The sequence below is a fragment of the Lactuca virosa genome, chromosome 6 (genome assembly GCF_052849685.1).
Source record: "Lactuca virosa cultivar CGN04683 chromosome 6, Lactuca_virosa_CGN04683_v6, whole genome shotgun sequence".
NCBI classification, from domain to species: Eukaryota; Viridiplantae; Streptophyta; class Magnoliopsida; order Asterales; family Asteraceae; genus Lactuca; species Lactuca virosa.
In genome coordinates, this window is record NC_136431.1 from 46,962,057 (window position 1) to 46,984,246 (window position 22,190).

General features: G+C 34.5%; 2 protein-coding genes, 1 long non-coding RNA gene and 1 pseudogene across 4 annotated transcripts; 1 reads left to right on the forward strand and 3 right to left on the reverse strand.

Moving 5' to 3' along the window:
* The first annotated feature begins 205 nt into the window (after nucleotides 1-205).
* Nucleotides 206-2,973, forward strand: LOC145119389 (Saccharopine dehydrogenase). Of its 2 annotated transcripts, XM_079055043.1 has the most exons (13): nucleotides 206-462; nucleotides 863-960; nucleotides 1,055-1,137; nucleotides 1,229-1,355; nucleotides 1,458-1,521; nucleotides 1,606-1,703; nucleotides 1,773-1,857; nucleotides 1,934-2,057; nucleotides 2,137-2,238; nucleotides 2,316-2,380; nucleotides 2,473-2,554; nucleotides 2,652-2,731; nucleotides 2,827-2,973. In XM_079055043.1, the coding sequence occupies exons 1-13, from the start codon at nucleotides 272-274 to the stop codon at nucleotides 2,882-2,884; spliced, it is 1,257 nt and encodes a 418-aa protein (XP_078911169.1). In that variant the 5' UTR covers nucleotides 206-271; the 3' UTR covers nucleotides 2,885-2,973. The 2 variants fall into 2 exon arrangements, with proteins under 2 accessions (XP_078911169.1, XP_078911170.1); XM_079055044.1 differs by lacking the exon at nucleotides 863-960 and having other exon boundaries at nucleotides 1,055-1,148.
* Nucleotides 2,840-6,431, reverse strand: LOC145119388 (uncharacterized). Its single transcript, XM_079055042.1, has 10 exons — nucleotides 5,220-6,431; nucleotides 4,894-5,133; nucleotides 4,698-4,815; nucleotides 4,436-4,588; nucleotides 4,156-4,344; nucleotides 3,870-4,076; nucleotides 3,597-3,799; nucleotides 3,440-3,518; nucleotides 3,226-3,363; nucleotides 2,840-3,137 (listed from the first exon to the last, which is right to left on the reverse strand). Exons 1-10 carry the CDS (start codon nucleotides 6,203-6,205, stop codon nucleotides 3,012-3,014), a joined length of 2,439 nt encoding a protein of 812 aa, XP_078911168.1. The 5' UTR covers nucleotides 6,206-6,431; the 3' UTR covers nucleotides 2,840-3,011.
* Nucleotides 6,432-13,169: 6,738 nt separating this feature from the next.
* Nucleotides 13,170-15,000, reverse strand: LOC145120691 (uncharacterized). The gene is made up of 3 exons (XR_013714307.1): nucleotides 14,346-15,000; nucleotides 14,107-14,177; nucleotides 13,170-13,843 (listed from the first exon to the last, which is right to left on the reverse strand). It is a non-coding gene; the product is annotated as an uncharacterized LOC145120691 (long non-coding RNA).
* Nucleotides 15,001-16,071: 1,071 nt separating this feature from the next.
* On the reverse strand, nucleotides 16,072-16,190 carry LOC145122919 (5S ribosomal RNA; annotated as a pseudogene).
* Nucleotides 16,191-22,190: the final 6,000 nt, after the last annotated feature.

Consider the following 22,190-nt stretch of genomic DNA (forward strand, 5'->3'; position numbering starts at 1 on the left):
CAATTTTGTAATGTTAAGTAAAATTCCATTGTTTTGAAATTGAACCGAAATCCATTTCTTCCCATCAACAGAACTTTTACCTCTTACATAATAGGCATTAAAAATTAGGGAAATAAAATTAAAATAAAAGTAATTTAATTTACAATAATAAATAGTTAAATACTATAATTATAATGTTATACTATTTAATTCCATGCCCGTTATTATTAACTAGAGAGACTGTAACGAACTCTGGATAGGACTCGGCGCAGACACATAGAGGAAGAGAGATATGGCGTGTGCCTGTATGCGCCACTTGAGCGCCATCAGGACTCCGACGGTGGCTTCCGCCGGACCTCCAAAGGAAACCGCCAATTCAAGGGTTCTGATACTAGGAGGAACCGGTAGAGTCGGTGGCTCTACCGCCATCGCTCTCTCTAAGCTCTCCCCCGACCTCCGCATCACCATTGCTGGTCGTAACAGGTTTTGCTTCCATTTCCAATTAACAATCCCCAATAATTTATTAATTCCTTTTTTCAATTTAACTCCCCTAAACAAAGCACGTTCATAGCAATTTCAACTGCAAGTAGAATCACACAATTTCTTCTCGTTGTTTGTGGTAGAATCGATTGAAGAAAGAAATCCAATCGAATCAGTTAGCTGTGTACTGTGTATCTTCATATCTACCCCTTAAAATCATAGCTTAGTAGTAAAAGTAGCCATAGCTAAACCAGGGTGCATTTATCAAATTGTATACTTGGTAATTCAGAAGCATCACTTTCATTTACTTCAAGAACCATTAACATAAAGGACACATGATGTTTTAACCTATTTTACTTCCAAACCCTATAGGCTTAATACTCATGTGTTTGTTTCATGATAGGGAAAAAGGTGCTAGTATGGTGACAACACTCGGAAAGAACGCTGAATTTGCTGAATTTGATATAAATGATGATAAATCACTGGAATCAGCTTTAAATGGTGTGTGTGTGTGTGTTGTTCAAAAACATATGAAAAATTACATTTTTTTTCTCCTACGGGATCTAATTTCTTGATGCATATTCTACCTTTGTAGATGTGGATCTTGTGGTGCATGCTGCAGGCCCATTTCAACAGACAGAAGATTGCAGAGTCCTGGAAGCTGCAATTCGGGCCAAGGTGAGATCAAGGTAAAAGCTAATTACAAGATTTCTTGATTTCTTTTAGAAATCTATCATACCATTTTGTAATAATCTTGATCTGTTTTCAGACAGCTTATCTTGATGTGTGTGATGATACGTATTATGCCTTGCGTGCAAAAGCTTATAATAATGAAGCAATAGCTGCAAAAGTTCCAGCAATAACCACTGGTGGAATCTATCCAGGAGTCAGCAATTGTAATTTTACACACCATTTGATTGAATAATTAAATAAGATCTTAATTTGTTTTTCATAAAACTTGAATTTGGTGATGAGGGGTATTTTCGTAATTTTGACAGTGATGGCAGCTGAACTAGTTCGTGTTGCAAAAAGCGAAAATAAGGGTGAGCCTGAACGCCTAAGGTATTTCATTATTTATTGATAATCGATAATTAAGTTATTTTACTCACTTCCAAATATTATATAACTTTTTTTTTTTTCTTTTAGATTCTACTACTATACAGCAGGAACAGGTGGAGCTGGGCCCACAATATTAGCCACTAGTTTTTTACTTCTTGGAGAGGAGGTTATTGCATTCAATAAAGGTCTGTTTAAAAGTTAAAACATTCTAATATTATACATTTTGTATGAACAACTCAAATTAAATCATATAGGAGAAAAACTCAAATTAAGACCATATAGTGGAATGATGAGCATCGACTTTGGAAAAGGAATTGGGAAGCAAGATGTGTATCTCTTGTAAGTTTTATTTAATGCTTCAAGCTTCATCAATGGAAGGCATGACGTGTCATTTTTTGTGATTTTTTTTTTTTAGGAATTTACCAGAGGTGACAAGTACCCATGAAACCCTAGGAATTCCAAGTGTGAGTGCTCGATTTGGAACTTCTCCATTTTTCTGGAATTGGGCTATGGATGCAATGACACGATTTGTTCCTTCTGTAAGATTGCAATCTATTTTATTTTTCTAATAAATTCACAACAAAAAAAAAATTATGTATTTTGTTGTAATGTTTTTAGGAACTTTTAAGAGACAGAAGCAAAGTAGAAGAAATGGTTAAGTTATTTGATCCAGTGGTTCGCGTTATAGATGGATATGCTGGAGAGCGTGTCTCACTACGAGTATTATAACTTATTCTCAAATCTTTTAATTTTTTTTTTCGTAACCTAAATTTTAATTATTGTAACTTGATGAACAGGTTGATTTGGAGTGTTCTGATGGAAAGCATACTATTGGTGTTTTCAGTCATAAAAAATTATCTGTGTAATTCTTATATCCTTTAAATTTATTTATTTATTTATCTTTTTTTTTTTTTTGTGTGTATCAATTTCTTTGAGAATGAATGGTGTATGCAGATCAGTTGGAACTTCCATAGCTGCATTTGCTCTTGCTGTTCTTGAAGGTAGCACACAACCTGGTGTATGGTTTCCAGAAGAGGTGTTTTTTTTAAATAATTATTTATAATTAAAATAATTCATCAAAGTAAAATGCCTTAAATCTTAATGCATTTATTGTTTTTCCATATTTTCAATAGCCTCAAGGAATTGCCATTGAAGCTCGTGAACTTCTGCTTCAACGTGCTTCACAAGGAACAATTAATTTCGTTATGCACAAGTATTATTCTTTTTTTTTTTTCCCTATAGATATAGTATTTGTTCAGTTTTATATAAATTTTTTTTTTTTTTTTTTTTTGTTGTTTGTGTCTACAGGGCTCCATGGATGTTGGAAACAAATCCTAAGGAGGTCGGACTTGGAATATATGTGTAATAATAATAATTCAGACTACACAAACCAAAACTTGTATGAGTTATAATTGTACAATATTTTTTTAATACATTAAATACATATTACTCAAACATTAAAAAAAAAAAAAAAACTCACACACAAATATGCATTAGTGGTGGGACCCAGTTCGCGTAAATACAGCATTTTGGACATCTGTACCCATTCTTGATGACTTGCTTCTACTAAAGCTACGTCCTTCATTTCTCATTTCTTCATCTTGATCATATTGTGACCTCTAATGAAATCATAAATAAACTCTTACTATTTACTAAAAAATCAAAAGTATGAAGTTGAATTATTATTATTATTATTATTATTATTACCTTGAGGGGGTTAGAAAGCACAGCATATGCTTCTCCAATCATTTTAAAAAGCCTATCAACATCTTTATGTACATTTTCAGCTATCTTCTTCCATAGCCCATCATCTCCATCATCACTTCTAACCACTGATTGTGCAGCCTACATGATCATAAACCCTAATTTCACAATCCTGTTCAAATACTTTTACTAAAATGTTTCAATTTTTCACACAAACCTTATCAGGATGATGTCTAAGTGCAGCTTTTCTATACGCCTTTTTAATATCCGATGCATTAGCATTTGATTCAGTTCCCCTACAAAGTTGAAAAATAATCATATATCATATCACTTCACAAAACTTTTTTGTAAAATTTACATTGAGAAGAACTTACAATATGAGGTACATGTTTAACGGGATTCCCTTTCTAGATTCTTCTTCAACATTAGAAAGCCAAATCCGAGTTTGTTTTATCTCATTAATAACACCCTTTTCATCCACACGTGTAGTTAAAAGTGACACAAGTCTTTCTAGATCTATTGCCACCTGTCCATAGTCTCTAATCATCTCATGCAAGCTAGCTCGTCTAGATATTGCCTGTTTTACATCACCAGGGTTATAATCGTCTTTTTCCAAATATATTTTTAAAATTTTATATATATCAAACCTTGAGATAATTTGGATCAAGGGCTATAGCTAGGCTACAATCCGCTATAGCATCAGTGATTTGACCTAAACCTCTGTATGCTGCAGACCTATTGCAAAAGCAAACTGATGCAAATGAACGTGATTCAACACTGTGTGATAAAGCAGCAGTGTAATGTTCGATTGCTTCTGTGTGTTTTCCTGATTTATACGCTTCATTTCCAGCTTTCTGCATATAAATTATGATTCAAAATTCAAAACTTACAAAACTTAAAAAGTCTTTGTATATTCTTTTTTACTAAACGTACCTTGTAAGATAGAAGCTCACGTATTGTATCAGATAAAGGTATTATACAGCTTGAATTCTCTTGTTTTTTGATAAATTCTAGAGCATCATCTAGCTTTCCTAAATAGAAATATGATTTAACAATCAAGTTTGATGCTTCATCAGAAGTGATCTGTTCACACATCTGAATCACCTCTTCGTACCTCTGCAACTGCAAAATAAGACAAAAGACTATTTCATAACTTTGACCGAATTGACCATTAGGTTTAGTGATTTTAGAATTTTAAATTTTTAATACAAACCATGAATAGGGTGTCTGCTTTCATCTGGAGCAATTTATCTGAACAAGTGCTTATCTGTAGAGCTTCATTCATGACTCTCAATGCAGATTCTAAGTCGTGAGAATCTTGTCTTTGGGAAAGATCGTTACATTGCTTAATACATTCAGACACTTTCTGATTAAGTAAAAACAGAAGATGTTAAAAACTTAAAACATACACAGCTCAAGGGTGTTTTAGTAATTTGACTCACACTTCATAGTTCATACTTCATAATTCATATTACCTGTGCCTTTTCTAGACCTTCAGAGGCCTCTGCTATTACTTTCTTGTCATTTCCAGGTTGCATGCACTTTGTATATTGCTGTTTTGCATTTTCAGTTTCTCCAATAGCAAGGTAACAACTGTATACAGATTATAGATATTACATTATTATATAATGAAATTTTATAAGATTAATAGATAAGGTTAGTAAGGCTTACTGTGCAGCTCGAAGTTGGACCTTGAGAAAGTTAGGATCTATGGTGGAAGCCATTAAACAATCTTGTAAAGCTTCTTTCATCTTTCCAAGAGAAACCCTAGTTGCTGAACGATTGCTATAGCATAACATCAAAGCCTTAAGACAGCTTCTAGATTTTTCATTTTCAGATACTGAATTTAACCCCTGTGTATAACAATCCTCTGCTTTAACCAGTTCGCCATTGTTGTAAGCTTGGTTTCCCCTGATTCAAATCATCGTCTTAGTTCTTTGAAACATCATGACATTGTTAATTGATTAATAAAAATGAAAATGTGTAGAATCTCACACCTCAATCGCCATTTCTCACATGTGTCCTCTGCTATTTTGCTGGATGATGAAGTAAAAGCTTGTTCATTTACTGGTTTTAAGTCGACCCCTTTTTTGCTTAAGAAGTTAGACAAATCAACTTCTTGCCCCTTTATACCTGATAATCTAGATAAATCAGCTAGTTTTTCATCATATGGAGGAATATTTAGTGGTAAGTATGCTTCAAATTCAAAAGCATCTGGATTTTCAGATGGATTTCTTCTGGTAAACCCATAATCGTCTTGAAGCCTTGAATGACCAACAATGGAGTTTTTTGACTTGTCTTTCTTTTTCTTTGACCTTGTGTCTTTAACAGAATCCTTCTTTGCTTCGAATCTATTCATCCCAGAAAACAAGTTACTTTTCATGTCTGGTGTTCTGAACTCTACCTGTGGAGCCCCTATATCATCCAATTTGCTTGTAAAAGCAAACTCACCCATTTTTTCAGAATTAACAAAATTGATGAACTGGCTTTCGTTTGTGGAATCGTGTATCTTCAACTTGCTAACCTCGTTTGGAAGTTCATCGACCAAAGATTTGTCGACATCAGCTTTGTTCTGAGTTGGATTTGCATAACCTTTATCGGAACCGATCTTCATTTTCAACATATCATCGAGAATAACATTGGAAATCTCGCTAGAAACTCTCCTTTCCGGATTCCAATGTGAACTGGAATTGGAATTGTTTGCACCAAATAGGAACGTCTCCTTGGGATCATTTTCGAAACTCAAATTTCCTAAAACCGCTTCAGATGAGCTCGTAAATTGGTTAAACCCTAGAGGATTAGTAGACTTATGATTATGAGAAGATGCTTGATTTCTCACCTTCAGAAACCGTGTCGAAGCTGAACTAGTAGCAGCACCGGGCTTCCTGGAGGCCGTCAACGGTGGCGAACTAAACCCCAAAATGGGATTTGCTTCGTTGAAACTCGAGAATCCATTATTTGAGTTCGATGACGAAGAGTTCATGTTGTTCTAATGAAAACAAAATCGATCAAGCTTGATGGACTGGGTGCTACTGAGACATACAATCAACAGAGTTTCTGTAGCTGGATTTGATCAGTGAACGGAATCCTCATTCGATAGTAGGTTGATTGGGGTTTGTTCTTTGATTGATCGGAAAGAATCTATCGGGCCATGGTTCATTCTATCCTTCACTGGTTTTCATGTTCAAATGATTCATGGGTGTCCCCATTTCAAAAAGCTTGCCTTCACGTTCACGAGGGTGAAATGTTCTCTTTAAGCCCCCATACTTTTAACAGTTTACAAAAATGGACCCTCCGTTCAATTCAACACAACAAATATCTTTAAGACTATCTAAAATTGGATTTTAACCTTTTGACCTTTTGACTTTCTAACATCAATAAGACAAAATTAAAATTGCTTAAAGAGAAAGAAAAAAAATATGGTCGGAGGTGGACTTTTTAAATTTTGTATAACTTAAAGAAAATATAAATACATAATAATATATTTCATAAAATTATTACAAACAAAAATTATAAAAAAATTTATAAAAAACTAATAAAAGTTAAATACACCTTCTTTATGTTTTGGAAGAGTGTGATATGGGGATGGTGAGCCATTGTACAATCTTCGATGAATTTTAACCATTTAATATCAGGATAAAAACAAAACAACGCTTATATTTTATATCTTTTTACGGGCTTTTCAATAAAAATAAATCCAAAAAATATACAAGTGTTTCTATCATTATATAACCTTCATTTACTTTATATTTATATTTCACCTATTTTGAACTAGGTGTAAAAACCCGTGTATTACACGGTTGATTATAAAAAATAAAATATTAAAATATAAATAATAAATATTTTTTAAAATAAAATTTTGAAATAAGGAATAAAGAAACATATTAATTGCAATTTAGTATAATATTTATTACATTTGATATTTTACATATACAAGTATAAGTATTATATGACTTTTTTATTTTAAAAATTGAAAAAAACCATAAATTGACATGTGGCAAAACTCATGAAAGTGTGACAAGTGGCAAAAAAAACATTCATTTATTATAGTAGATGGTGGTGATAATTCAACGGTTCTTTTCTATTCATTCACGGATTTTAGAAACAAATTGGCAATGATACCTTTCTTTGTACTTAAGAGCGTAATTATGGTCTATTGGAGTGTTAGGATTCCTTATAGAATGATTTTTTATTTTTAATTTTTCCAAAAAAAAAATGTTTGGATAATAGAAAAGTTTTTTTGAAAATGACTTTTTAAAAAAGAGTTTCTAAAAGTTACAAAAAACCTGACTTTTTGCTGTTTTACATGTAAAAATTAAACGAAAAGTTATTTTGCTAACTTTTTATTAATCCAAATACATTTTAAATAACTTATTTTACAAAAAGTCATTATTAAAAACGACTTTTAATGTTCAAAACTAATCTCAAGCACCCCTTATATTGATAGACTATATCTATTTTAATTCTTTTGTAATAAATAAAATATTCAATTAGTTATCCCCTTTATCCCATCAGATCTGCCCCCCCCCCCCCCACACACACACACCATTTGGTACCCTTTCCTTCACATTTCATCTTCACCCATATCGGAGGTCTGCAACCCTCATCTCCTTGTCTGGTGCATCTTCTTACTCCTTGCCTCCCTCGTCTTTTGTGGCCCTCAAAAAACCTTCCTTTTTTCCCTATAAAAAAATACAAGTATAATCGGAACTTCTACAGAAACATCCATCTCCGGTTGATTCCATTCGGGGATGAAGCTCTCTCCAAAAGGCCCTCCCACCACCGCCCCTTCGTAGGATTCAAGAAACCCTCCCAACCCGGCTGAAAGAAAGCACTAGATTAGAAGCCTTACTCGGCCGATAGAAAGCACTAGATCGGAAGTCTTTTGCAAATCGAATCTTGAAACCTTTTAAACCCCATGGACCAACAAATCGTATTTCGAAAGGCGGTTTTCGATTTTGCAGGCGGCGACAAAGGGAGCGGTTTCCGGCGAGGGTTTGGGTGTGGGTTTAAGGTCTCTGACTTGGGCGTATGAAAGATGAGGGAGAAGGTATCGTGTGAGGGGGGAGAGTAGCAAAGATTAAGAGAGTGGGTCAATTTACTATTTTATTTACTCATTACAAAAGGATTAAACATGATATTAAATACTGAGAAATTAAATATCCTCCTACATTTTATTCCTACTATCTTCCTACCCACATTAAATGGTGACAAGTGGACTAAAATATTATCAATTTCATTAAATGTGACACATGTCAACATTTGATATGGTAGAATATAAGTAGGAATAAAATGTAGAAGGATATATAATTTCTCTAAATACTAACATCTACCATAATTACACTTAAATAATAATAAAGGACACATTCATCTATTCTCGTTAAAATTCATGGATGAATCAAAATTGGCAGTGGAAATATCACTTCCCATTTATTTATTTTTTTGAAAAACAAACTATCATACTCCTAAGTTAATCCTAAACACCACCTATGTTTCATAATGAGACTTGAACCCATGACCTCCCATTTAAGAGAATCACTCTTTACCGCTAGGCCAAAGACCATTTGGTATCACTTCCTATTTAATGGTAAGGCGGTTTCATATTCATTGATCGTACTTTTGGGGTTCCATTCTTTCCCTTTCCTTTTTATTTATGTAAGTGGATTTTTTTTACATCGGTTAAAGACAAAATTACAAAAATGGTCCATGTGGTTTGCCAAAAGTCACAAAGTCAGCCCCTGCTAATTTTTTTTGATGCAAATGGTCCTTGTGGTTTGCAAAACTTGCAAAGTTGACCCTTTTTACTAACACCGTTAGTAAAATGCCGTTAGGGACTGAATTTGTAAGGGTATTTTCGTCTTTTCAAGTATAAAGGACTGAATTCGTGAGATTTGATAAACCACATGGACCATTTTTTGAATTTCTTTGAAAAAGATAATTAAATTGCTAGGGGGAGGGATCGAACTCATGACCTCCACCCTTCTATTTTGCCCAACAACTTAATCACTTGAGCTAAAGGCTCACTTGCTTTTTACCTTCTAAAACTCATTTATATAATAATAAATCGATAAAATATAAACAATAAATAAATTAAAAAAAACATTTTTTTACATAATTGTTTTTTAATAAAACAAAATATATTTTTGCGTATTATAAAAAAAACGTTTAGAAAAAGTATTTATTTTTGTGTATTTATTTTACATAAATTTTTTTAATAAAACATTTTTTTACATATTTATTTTTATGTATTTATTTTACATAAAATGTTTTTTTTTATGTCTATAAAAAATACGTTTTCGTATAAAATGTTATTACGTTGTAATGAAAGGCAAAATCGGCCGAATTGGTTTTTTTTGGCCCAATCGGTTTTCTAAAAACCATTTTTCGGTTAAAAAATACTTAACAACAATTTTGTTATATGTATTTAAACAATGAGAAATCTGCGAAAAAGTCCCAAAGTTTTGGGCCAGTTAATGATCTAGTCCTAAATTAAATTTCATTAACAAAAAAGGACAGGAAACCGGGTAATATAATCACTTTAACCCTTTTTACCTTTTCAGCAGGTTACCTCTTCCCTCAGGTTACCTTTTCACATGGAAGTAAGATCGAAGCAAGAATTTGTTGCTTCCTGTGGTAATCTCCCATTCATTCTTCTACAAACACATATATTCAATACATTTCTTATCTCTATCTCTATTGATAATATATATGTTAAATATGCAGAAAACAACAATAGAGCAAAGAAATTATTAGGTATCATGGGTCTATTCATGGAACAACATTACAGTCATAGGTCGACCCATGACTCAAATTGCAGTTTCTATAAAAGATGTTCAACAATCAAAGAAATTATTAGGTCAATCATGGGTCTATTCAAGAACCCATAAACTGAAGTTTTGTAAAAGATGTTCTTTATCCCCCTCAATAAGTTTCTTCTATTAGAGGTGCTTCTGAGAAAATGATGAGGTTTGTTAGTGAACTCGAAGTTGTACCTACATCTGTTGTAACTGAAGGACCATTGGAACCAGGTTTGACTAACTCCCAGTCAACAGATCGTGACAACCCTTCCCCCATCCCAATTCCATTTGACTTCACCTTCACCTTCACCATTGATGAAACAACCTTCTTCTTCTGTCCCCGTTTTTGCCCTTAAACCACCCCTCAATGTACAAAGAAACATTGGAATCCCATTGCTTCAACCCTTTCCACCTCCCACTCCACCGCCATCACTAACTCCGAATTCCAATTCCGCCCCGTTTTATGGACCATTGACCAGGGAAAAAGTTCGACCAAATCAGTGTTGAGAAGCTTGTAGAACACCATGGACGGGTTTTATAGAGGAATGGGTGACAGGGAAGGTTAATGGAGGGTAACCTAAAATCCTAATTATGAATCAGAATCAGAAAAAAAAGGAAATTAGACATTAGGAAGATGATGGATTGTTTTGAAGACGAAGAGGATCTAGTGTATATATGGGTTGATTTCAATCACCCAATTAACACATTTGAGTAGATCAGTGTTGAGAAGCTTGTACAACACCACTATCTCTATATCTCCTCCCGTAGAACACCACCATCTCACATGTTACCCACCTACAAATCAAATGAGAGGAACTCCATATGGCCTTGATGAACAAACGAGAGAAATAGAGGTATATTCTTGTTCATCTTCACAATTTTGGTTACCCACCTGCAAATAAAACGAGAGAAAGAGAGGGGGGAGAAGGAGAAACACATAAGAGAGATTTTAAAGCTTGGGTAACCGGCTAATCAAAGGTTTACCGGTTCAAAGGACTAAAGTGAGTGTAATAGCCGGTAACCCGTCCTTTTTCATTAATGAAATTTAATTTGGGACTAAATCATAAACTGGGGCAAAACTTTGGGACTTTTTCGCAGATTTCCCTTAAACAATTAATATTTTTTTTATGTCACAAGTAGTGTTAATTATTGTTATTTAAAAAAAATATATCTTTATTTTTTTTCATCGTCATTTTAACCATACGATTTAGAACTAGCGGTTAAGTTGAAATATGTACTTTAAATAAGACATATAACCGAATAGGTTTTATAAGTGTTTTTAAATATATATAACCGAAAAACGATTTTTAGAAATACATAAAACAACATATTTTACGTAAAGTAAATACATAAAAATATGTTTTATTTATTGTGTATGTTTTATCGATTTTATTATTGTATATATGAATTTTAGAAAAAAAAACGTTTTGTTTTATTTAAAATGTTATTTGTAATTTACTTATTTTTTTATATAACGAGTTTTAGAAGGTAAGAACTAAATGAGCCTTTAGCTCAAGTGGTTAAGTCGTTGGGCAAAATAGAAGGGTGGAGGTCACGAATTCGATCCCTCCCCCTAGCAATTTAATTGTATTTTTCAAAGAAATTTCAAAAATGATCCTTATGGTTTATCAAATGTCACGAATTCAGTCCTTTTATACTTGAAAAGACGAAAATACCTTACAGATTCAGTCCCTAACGGCGTTTTACTAACGGTGTTAGTAAAAAGGGTCAACTTTGCAAGTTTTGCAAACCACAAGGACCATTTGCATAAAAAAATTAGCAGGGACTGACTTTGTGACTTTTGGCAAACCATAGGGACCATTTTTGTAATTTTGTCTTGGTTAAACAAACAAGTCTTCCAATTTTTTTTAAAATAAATTACATGAATGGTCCCTATGGTTTAGGGTAATTTGTGCGTTTGGTCCCTAACTTATTTTTTTTAACTCGAAAGGTCTCTACTGTTTGTTTTTGATACACGCTTGGTCCCTATCTTACCTAAAAAGACTATTTTGCCATTGATTTTTTAATTTATTTAAATAAACACACCCTCAACCCCACCCCTCTCACATTACCTTACCTACCCTACCATTTTTCCGTATTTGAATAATAGTCTTTTTAGGTAAGACAGAGACCAAACGTGTAATAAAAACAAACAGTAAGGACCAAACGTGTAACAAAAACAAATAGTAGGGACCTTCCGAGTTAAAAAAATAAGTTAGGGACCAAGCGTGCAAATTATCCCAAATCATAGGAACCATTCGTGTAATTTACTCATTTTTTTTATAGCTACGCCTTAACTTTTAAATTTATTTATAAATTTGATTATAGGATTTTATGTAGAAAAGTTTTATAATTTTGGAAGTTTTTTGAAAAAGTCTTAATTTTTTTGAATAAAGAAGTCTCGATTATTTTGATTTTACATGATAATCTATCATTTCTATTAAAATAAAAATAAAAACTTTTTTGTTAATTTGAGAAAATATTAAATAATCATGACTTTCTATTAACAAAAAGACTATAAAAAAATTGTCAAAATTAATAAGGTTTTTCTGAATAAAACTCTTTGATTATATGATACTTTTTTTTTACTGTTTTATGCTTTTAGCCCAACTTTTAACTATTTTTATGAATTTAATACGAAGATCCGAATCTAAATCTCAAAAAAATTATTTTTAGAGTTTAGGTTAAGTTTTTGATATAACATGATTTTTATTTTTTTTTTCATATTCGTCTTCATGCATTGTGGACTATTTTTTCAAATGAACATGGACTCTCCGCTGCAATTTGTAGGAGTACAAACCCTAGTTTATCCTAATATTGAATGGTTAAAATAGTTTCTCTTGAAAACTTACATATCTACAATGATTTTTTTTTTTTTTCATAAAAATATAAGAGTTTATATAGCATGCATGCACCCTAGAGATGGTAAGAGGACATGTTTTACTACTTTAAGTTGTAATAATCACTTTTGGTAGCAAGTTTGTTGCAAAATTGTGATAATTTTTTATTTAACCTGTATATATTAGACAAACACAAAAATTGATAATTTTGACACATTTACCTATAAAATCATTTTATGACGTGACAAATGATCCATAACAGCAATATTTTGACATGTGTAAGACAGTAAACAAAGATAACCCCATTTTCAATGATAATATAAGACTAAATGACCAAAAACAAATTTCACGATATATATCAATGTTGGCAAAGTTGATAAGAAAAAAAATATGAAGAATGACAAATAAGTAAAAAAAACAATCATATATCGTTGACAAGGCTAACTCATAAAAAAATCATACTTTTAATAAATACGGCCAGAAATTATATTTAAATTTGTCAAGATCAAGGAGCTCTGTCAAATGGTTTTGTATCATTATAACACGTCTCCCACACAGCTTCCATTGCAGCTGTTTCTGAACAGCAAGGGTAGTTGGCTAATGACTTAATTACCCTTCTTATCACACACTCCTTTATATATCATATCAAATTAAATAAAAACAAAAACAAACAGGGTAATTTTTTGAAAACTGAAAGTAAAATAATAAACTTACTTGTTCATGGCCTCTTATTTTGACAAAACCTCGCAAGAGTTCCCTTTTATACTGGCAATCACCACTAAGATGCCCAGCTCAGATCTGTTGTTTATAAGATAGAAACCAGGGTAGGGGCAAAAAAGGAATAAGATTTTTTATGAAAGAAGATAAGATAAGAAGGTTGAGACCTCACTACAGGCATGATGAGCACAATTAGTTCATGGATAACCACTTGCTTTACGCCTTTACCTCATCTTGAATGTTCATGTAATTGCTACATACCACTATCTATAAGCGTTGCATGCAAAAAAAAAAAAAAGGTGAATTTTTTCCAGTCAAATTGAGTTTCAATTGTGTAAGAATCGTATATGGCACCTCAATCTTGATCTATAAAGTATAAATTAAGAATAAGTTAAAAATCAAATCGAGGGTAATCTAATCTAAAATGGATGGATATGCAAAAATTATTACTTACCCTTTGTCTACGAACATAACCACCACTCATTTATTATTTTAATGTCACCAACTTTAAGAAAAATATATTAACTCACCTAAGTCTCAACACTATTGCTTCTGAATGCATGCACAACTTCCATTTATATTTCTCAAGATATCGAGCACACTGTATACAAATATGAAATCCATCCAATGTCATAATAGGAATATTATCAAACACAATATTTAAAAAACACAACTAACTTATTGGTTCATCTCCATCGTCAAAAGAAAATCATTATCGTAGTCTCCTTTGGCAAGGAAATACCGAAACCCAAATGGGTCTTAGACCCACCTTATTCCTCGATCTTGATCTCTCCAATGGCTACCTAAGATTGTTGGTTGGTACTGCTTTTCATCGGAGAAGACAACCCACCAGAAACAATTAACCTCATGTTTATCTCCTCCTTTCCTTCCCTCTTTGATAGAATCTCAAGAACACCTTGATCCCCTCTCGTCTATATATCTTTCTTGTTCCTTCTCATTGGGGCGCCGCTAGGGGAGACACTCCAACCAACTAAAACGCATAAATGGGTGTAAGTTGCTACATGGTTGCTTGAAAGTGGAAACCGAAGAACAAGAGTTACATAGAATCAAGGTACGTTTGGTGGATGGAACAAAACTTGACAAAAAGGAGTATGGTTTTTCAAAAACTGCTTGGTAAGGAAGGAACAAAAACAAAAGAAGTTATTAACCAAGTCAAATGAGACTATCTTTAAAAAATTAAGTCTCATCCAAAAGAATGGAACAATGTGGGACAAGAAGCTTTTGACAAAAATACCCTCTAAAAAGCTCTTTTTTCTTTCTCGTTCATTATTATCTTTGCCGTGCCAAATTGCGGAAGCATTAAATGATAATTAAGAAGAAATTAGAAGAAGAATGAACAAAGAATCACCAGATGATGTTTATCTTGAAATATATGCAATTACAAAGGAGATACAGAGAGAACACCAACAATGAAACTTTCTAAAACTAAGAAATAAACGCTCGTCTCTTAAAATGTACACAAAAGTATGACCCTTTAACCCATTGACACTAATGGCCCTTACACTATAGCCTTATTGACATATTAGAGCCTAAACATAGTTTTAATGCCACATTTTACTATAATCTCCACCTTGGCATTCAAACTAAGTATTCAACACTGAAAATCAAACTTTTATACCAAACTCGAAACAACTTTGGAAAACCGACCCATATCCAACCAAACTTCTCGAGTTACCTAAAAGAAACACCTTGAAGTTGTCCCAATTTGACCTTGATATCTACCCAACCTTTAGCCACTCATGCACGTCTATCGGAACCCGCACAACCTTCTGTACTCGTGCTTTGGATAATGCTCCAAAACCGTATCCGGATCGATAATGGCGTCCCATGCGATCCATTATCCGATAAACCAAAAAACCTATCGGTTGACCCCTTGAGTTTCCTTCGACAAGACCACCATTAAGAAACTTCGAATATCGCACTACGAGAGAAAGTTTTCCTTTGTAGTGGACCCTAACCATGCGGCTAAACATATAAGCCGCAAATCAAACCAATGACCTGTCTACCTTTTCAACCATCGTCTTAACCCATAGACCTGCCCCTATCAATACATCTGCCTCCCAACAAATAGCATCCACCACTAGAACCGTGTAGGCTCCTACGTGTTCGAACCCATATGTAACCCCCCCATATCACACGTATGACAATATTGTTCGCTTAGGGCACCCGACACGAAACTTCCCAGGGGGTCACCCATTCCTGAATTGCTCTCGCCCAGGTACTTTTAACTGTAGAGTTCTTATGGGATCTGCTAACCCCATGGCTTTAAAATATGTTGTGACGGGAAAGGTATCCACATCCATTTTAAAGAATGCTTAGTTCTCCTTCCCAGCCGATGTGGGATAAGGTGAAACCCACCTTCACCTCCACCATTATAGAGTTCGACGTCCCCGTCGAACACATCGAATCGTGCCCTAGCTCTGATATCATTTGTAACAACGCCATCCAACATGTATCATAATATTGTCCACTTTGGGCTCTGACACAAACACTTCTCAGGGGGTCACCCATCCTAGTACTACTCTCGTTCAAGCACGCTTAACCGTAGAGTTCTGATGGGATCCGGTGTATTAGTGTTGGTATGATCACACCCAAAAGAACCTTCTTGATCTCCAAGTTTCATTAAAACATAAGCAAAAGCATCCAAAATAGGAGAGATGAGAGAGGTGGATTTCAAATCTTGAATATGGAGGCTAGGGTTTCTCCCAAGGAGTGGTAGATGTGATGGAGGCTAAGAAAAGACCCTTAAACATGAATCCTTGCCTATAAATACCTTAAAAACCCTAAAATCCGTGGGCTTGGGCTGCCCCAGTTGCCACCTTGTAACAATATTATTTTCCACCTCATGGAGGTGGGTTTTATTCAAACAATCATAAATTCTTTGTTTCAACTCTGTTTTCGGAGATCTTTTATGACATCCCATAATTTAGGTCTAAAACTGTAGATAGTCAATTCACAGTGAATCTCTTTGTAATATGACTTATTGAGTTTTAGTGCATCTTTTGTAAAATAAATAACGTCATTTCAACTATTATAAGATGCCAGATGGTATCCTATTTCCAAATGTATAAACTGGCAAACGAATCAAACAGCTCAAACTGCAACCCTAGTTAATGCGTCTGAAAAACTAAAAATTCGTATTAAACAGTTGTGAGTGAAACAAACATTTTAATCGCATAGTACATGTTCCCCTGTTTCCAAAAATATGAAGAACATCCAAAACGGATTTCGTATGCAAAAGCTACGACAATTATAAGAAAACAAACCAGTAAAACATTGATTTTCTTTAAACTTCTAAAACTGAATCGATCCATTGAGGCACTTGCACACTTCAGATGGAAATTCCTAGAGCATTTTTGGATCATGCTATGGTATAATATTTAATTTCATACTCGAAATATTTTTAGCGAAAATATTTGCCAAGGTTGAAAAATCGGTCGTTTCGAGTCATTTAGACGCGAAACTTTAAACGTGATTTCCCGGAGTACTACAACTCGAAAAATTAATTTGTTCGGATTTTTAGAATCCTTAAACTCAGCTCTATCATTCTCCACTTTCGAAAAAAATATTCGACGTCGGGATCTCGATACACCAAAGTAAGGTTGTTTTTGGGACTCTTTGCTAAACATGACATCATTGGGGCCCACTTGTGCATGAAAGAAGATAAAAATCTGATTTTTAGACTTCCTTTCCTCTTGGCCACATGAATCTCTTCCTCCACCATCCCACTCTTAGTTACACTCTTGATCAAGGAGGCACAAGCATGCTATGTCTTGTGTATGTAAGTATCTAAGGAGGTATGGCTTCATGGACTTGTGAGGGTGATGCATGGCTATAAAAGGGAGCTTAACCTTCCTTCATTCCTCACAAATTCACAGCAACATCACCTCCTTTACTCTCCCTCTCCACTTCTCTTTCTTAGTTTAAGAACACCACCACAACACCACAAAAAAACCACCACCGAACCACCCACTTCCCACTGTTTTGGACCGATCAAGCACCTCCCAAACACCCCTCCGACCTGCTACTACATCCCCTCCCCTCCCCTTCGATGTCTACTACTGGCAGAAGAAGAGAACCGAGGCAGCAGAAGCAGCGGAGCCACGTACTGACACCGTCGGACCTCCCACTGCCGCCAACTGCTGTTGTTCGGCCGTCACCCCTGCCACTGCTTGCTTCTGCCATCGTAAGTCCTCGACCACCATCATTTTTTTGTTCTTCATGTTTCTTTCGATCGTGAACAGCCCAGACCGAAGACCCATCTTTTTTTTTTGCTTCGTTCATGCAATCTCGTAAATAAGAGGAAGATGAGCCTCATCCCAAACCTCATTTCCATTTAAATACTTTAACCCCCCCTGGAATATATTACAAAACTAGTCGCATTCTCCAAATTTTGAATCAAAATAAACACTTCAGCTCCTCCCATGGATTTTCCTAACAAAATGAGTCCCACCTCAAAACATTGATTTCCATTTAATCCAAAAACAATGCCTCTCATGATTAATATTTCAAAATGGTCCCTCTTTGTTTGTGTAAAATAATTGAAACCTGAAAGGTCTAGTATGCTCAACAGTCATATTAAAGTGATATTGCTCATTAACATATGATACTAGTTGGTCACACTAACATCAACTTGATATAATTGATTATTTATTAGAAATTGATTTTAATAAATATTCAATAAAACTCTTATAATTAAATTGGAAATTATTTATTTTAATGGAAATATTAATTTTCATTATCAAGCAAGATTATATATAATTCATATGGTATGAATTAATAAGTTATGTACAACTTTATGGACTAGTTGAAACCCTTTTGTCTTTTACACAAAAGACAAAGTTTATATTCTATAAAACTTGAGTTTATAAAATTTAAACAAACTCTTCTCTTTCATTTACAAATTCCGAAAATTAGAGAGAAGAAAAGGTGTTATAGGCTTTCCATTAGTTTATTCAAAAAAAATGAAGCATGGGAAAAGGCATGCTTGGACATGTTTATGACATGGGGGACATATGTGCTTAAAGTGTTAAGACCTAATGGTTAATACTTTCACTTTATGCATATAAAACGAAGAGGCTTGCATTCATTCTTTACTACTTGATGCAATTGCCGAATCCACTCCTCCCTCTCCCTTTCTCTCTAGTTTTGGTTAGAAAACTTGAAGAACACTTGCATCTTCTGCTCTCTTTGTGTTCTTATATTGATAAGAACATAAAGCCTAAGAGTTAAGAGTTTTGGACTAGCATCTACATCAAGTTAAGTCATTGTTGGTGTCTCAAAGGTTCCACATTCTTCATCAACTTCCAAGCCTCCCAAGAGGATCCAAAGAACAACAAAGGTTGTTATTTGTTCATCCTTTCTACGGTTGATAGTTTATCTTTCTATAACTTGCAAGGAGATCCTTGGTGGGTATAAAATGTTATGTTATGTTCAAAATTTGAAGTCTTCCGTTGCCATATTTTTCAAGTTTCTGAAACTATTTTTGAACTAAAACCCAACAAAACCTTCCATTCGGTTAAATAGGTAACACAAATAGTCATGATGGTTCGTTTTAGAAGCGTCAAGTTGCGGTGTCTCGCATCAAGTATCTCGAAATAAACCGGCAATCACACATTAAGGTGAGTGTTACAACCCCTCTTTTATGTTTTATACACTTTGGTGGAGAATATATATATATATATATATATATATATATATATATATATATATATATATATATATATATATATATCAATTGATGCAAAACATACATAAAATGTTATTATTTTATGTGAAAAATCCTTCCAAAACTTAACTAGTTTATGAAATGTTATTTTGACAAATACATATTATGTCTACATAAACTAGCCATACATTTGATACACATATGTTATTTTGTTTTAAAAATGAAACAATTAATAAAAATAACATATGCCATTTAGTACAAAACCCTATGATTTGTGTGACAATGCTTGTCATAAAAAGTAAGTCATAAAACTTTGTAGTATTTCAAGGATTCAAACTATTACCATGCATGTATATATATATATATATATATATATATATATATATATATATATATATATATATATATGTATATATATATATATGTTTAAATAGATAAAATGTATACATGTACTTATGAACATTATTTTTGAGACATACCTATTTATAAAAGCGAGTAACTTACACTATACGCACATACCAGATATACTCGGCTACTATAAACTCTATACAATTCATTATGTCTAGTAACTTATCCACTTATAAGTCAAAGCTAAATTGGCTATAGAGAACTCGTATCCTCGAAAGAGGAATACAACTATAGAAACAAGATCCTAATAAAAGTATTGTTATTAATTACACTACTTTTTGGCTACTTACAGTATAGGGTAACTGGTTTGAAGGGCCGCTTGGGTTGCTGGATTTCAGAACGGCTTAATTGCTAAAATGATCCAGTCCTACGGTGCTTTTTGTTTGGCCCTCGTCTGTATTTGGTAGTCTTGGAGTACAAAACAAAAATTAATAATACTACAAACCTCACCAACAATAATATATAAGAGTTATATATATACTTTGACACGCGATGAGAACACTTAATAGAATTCTAAACATCCTTTCAACTCAAACTACCAACTCAACCCTTTAGGGCAAACTCCTCGACTAAGGTTAGTACCGTACATAAGACATACCACAAATAAACCTGGAATGCACGCCTATGTTATTTATGGTCGAGGCGGTGCACAACCAACCTTGAGTAAGGAGTTTGACAGACTACAATGGTTGAGAGTTTTAGAGATTGAAGAATGTTCTCAAGATTCGTTTGCAGATATCTAGTACCTTAGAACCTTTATGTCAACCTTAAAACACTTATACATAATTAAAATACTTATACATTTAAAAACTTACGAACACACTTAAAATCCTTTTATGTAGATGTCATATTTACCCGATGACCATCCAACTTGGATGGATATTGCAGACCCCAGTGAGCTTCATGATGTCCTGATACAGCTAGCCAGAGATCCATACTTCCCTGAGTGACGCTCCAGTCGCCGCAACAGACCTCTCGGAGGAAGAGGATTCTTCGGAGGACGAGGAGGATGATGATATAGAGGAGGTTGCAGAGTCTGATGATGAGGGAATACTTCAGGATGCCCAAGAGATAGATGATGACGGGCCCATAGAGGATGAGGAGGGCCTTACTGATGAGGAACCTGCCCCTTTTACTCCACCGTCCTCTCCACCTATGCCGCACTATTAGCCCTATCGCCATAATGGTAAGGGTCTTTCTCTGATGAGGACCCCGAGGATGAGCATTCCTCCTGTGTACCATTTGGACCCTTCTACTCATGTTTCCCAACCCACTTGTGTTCAGTATGGGAAATAGACTTTGCCCTATGAGCCAGCTTGGCTCCCTGACTTTCTCCGCAAGCAGAGGATTACTGACCTTCCTCCACGACTCGAGATTGGACATACTTCTCAGGCTCCGCCACATGCATCACTCAGGACGACCCTGAGAATGATCCGATCCCCCGCCTTATGACTCAGGGTGACCAACTATCTGATAAAGCCCAATCCATGGAGGGTCTCATTAAAGCTTCAGGCACTTCACTACAGCAACGAGTCATAAGACTCGAGGAGGAGTAGAAGGAGGAATCTGTGGCCATCCATACACTTTATCATCAAATAGGTGCGAGCTACACCGAGGCGAATGCTATGAGTGCTCATTATAGAGTATTAGCGTACCAGACCCAGATCGTTGAGATCCGGCTGGATGCGGCTGAGCACCGAGTAGTTGTTGCTGAGCAAGGGCAACATCATCTCCAGAAGTAGTTCGATGAACTGGTCCTCTATCTGATTTCGCGTTTTGGGCGATAGACGTTTCATCTAGGGTGGCTTGTGCCCTAGGGTAGGGTTAGAACTTTTGAGGAATAACTTTTGTTTTGCAAGTGTTTATCACTGCCTGATTTGCAATTGTTCTTTTGTAAAGCTTCCATTTCTAACCTTATACGGTTGGTACCATTGTAACCGAAAACAAGCAAGTTTTAATCTATGAAACTATTTTCAGTATTTATTAACTGTTGGAACTTGTTATCTATATTATTTGTGAAACACTATCATTACTCAGTTAGAATTATCGGTTAAACTCTCATGCAATGATTTAGAAATCTGTAAGATTTCGGGATCAAATTACACTAACACACAACTCTTATATACTCGTTTATGAATACATAGTGCAAAACAAGCTAACATGTTCGTCTAAACATATTAAGATGATGGCCCCATGAAAAGGTCCACAAGTTCGTTCACCACCAACTCCCTAAGTTACTCAAAAAAGAGCGGCAGTAGTAACCCAAACGTAGGGAGAAACTCCAAATTCTGGAGCAACTCCATTCAGAAACACTGAAAACCCACCAGTTATTAATGCCTCAAACCCACCATTTCAAATGGATCCTACTCTAATGCAAACTCTGCTTGCATAAGGGATTGCTACAAACTTAGCCGTATATGAGACTGCCCGAAATGACAATACCGGGAATGGTAGAAATTGTGGTGGCACTCCAGTCGCAAAACAAAACAATTCAAGGCCTTGTTCATACAAGGATTT

Bases quoted from the DNA above. Each gene is read 5' to 3' on its own strand.
- LOC145119389 (XM_079055043.1), top strand. From the start codon at position 272: ATGGCGTGTGCCTGTATGCGCCACTTGAGCGCCATCAGGACTCCGACG. The intron at 1,704-1,772 runs GTCTGTTTAAAA...TAAATCATATAG, and splicing joins GGTTATTGCATTCAATAAAG to GAGAAAAACTCAAATTAAGA. The intron at 2,058-2,136 runs GTAAGATTGCAA...TAATGTTTTTAG, and splicing joins TGACACGATTTGTTCCTTCT to GAACTTTTAAGAGACAGAAG.
- LOC145119388 (XM_079055042.1), bottom strand. From the start codon at position 6,205: ATGAACTCTTCGTCATCGAACTCAAATAATGGATTCTCGAGTTTCAAC. The intron at 4,816-4,893 runs GTAAGCCTTACT...ATCTGTATACAG, and splicing joins GTCCAACTTCGAGCTGCACA to TTGTTACCTTGCTATTGGAG. The intron at 4,345-4,435 runs GTTTGTATTAAA...CTTATTTTGCAG, and splicing joins AAGCAGACACCCTATTCATG to TTGCAGAGGTACGAAGAGGT.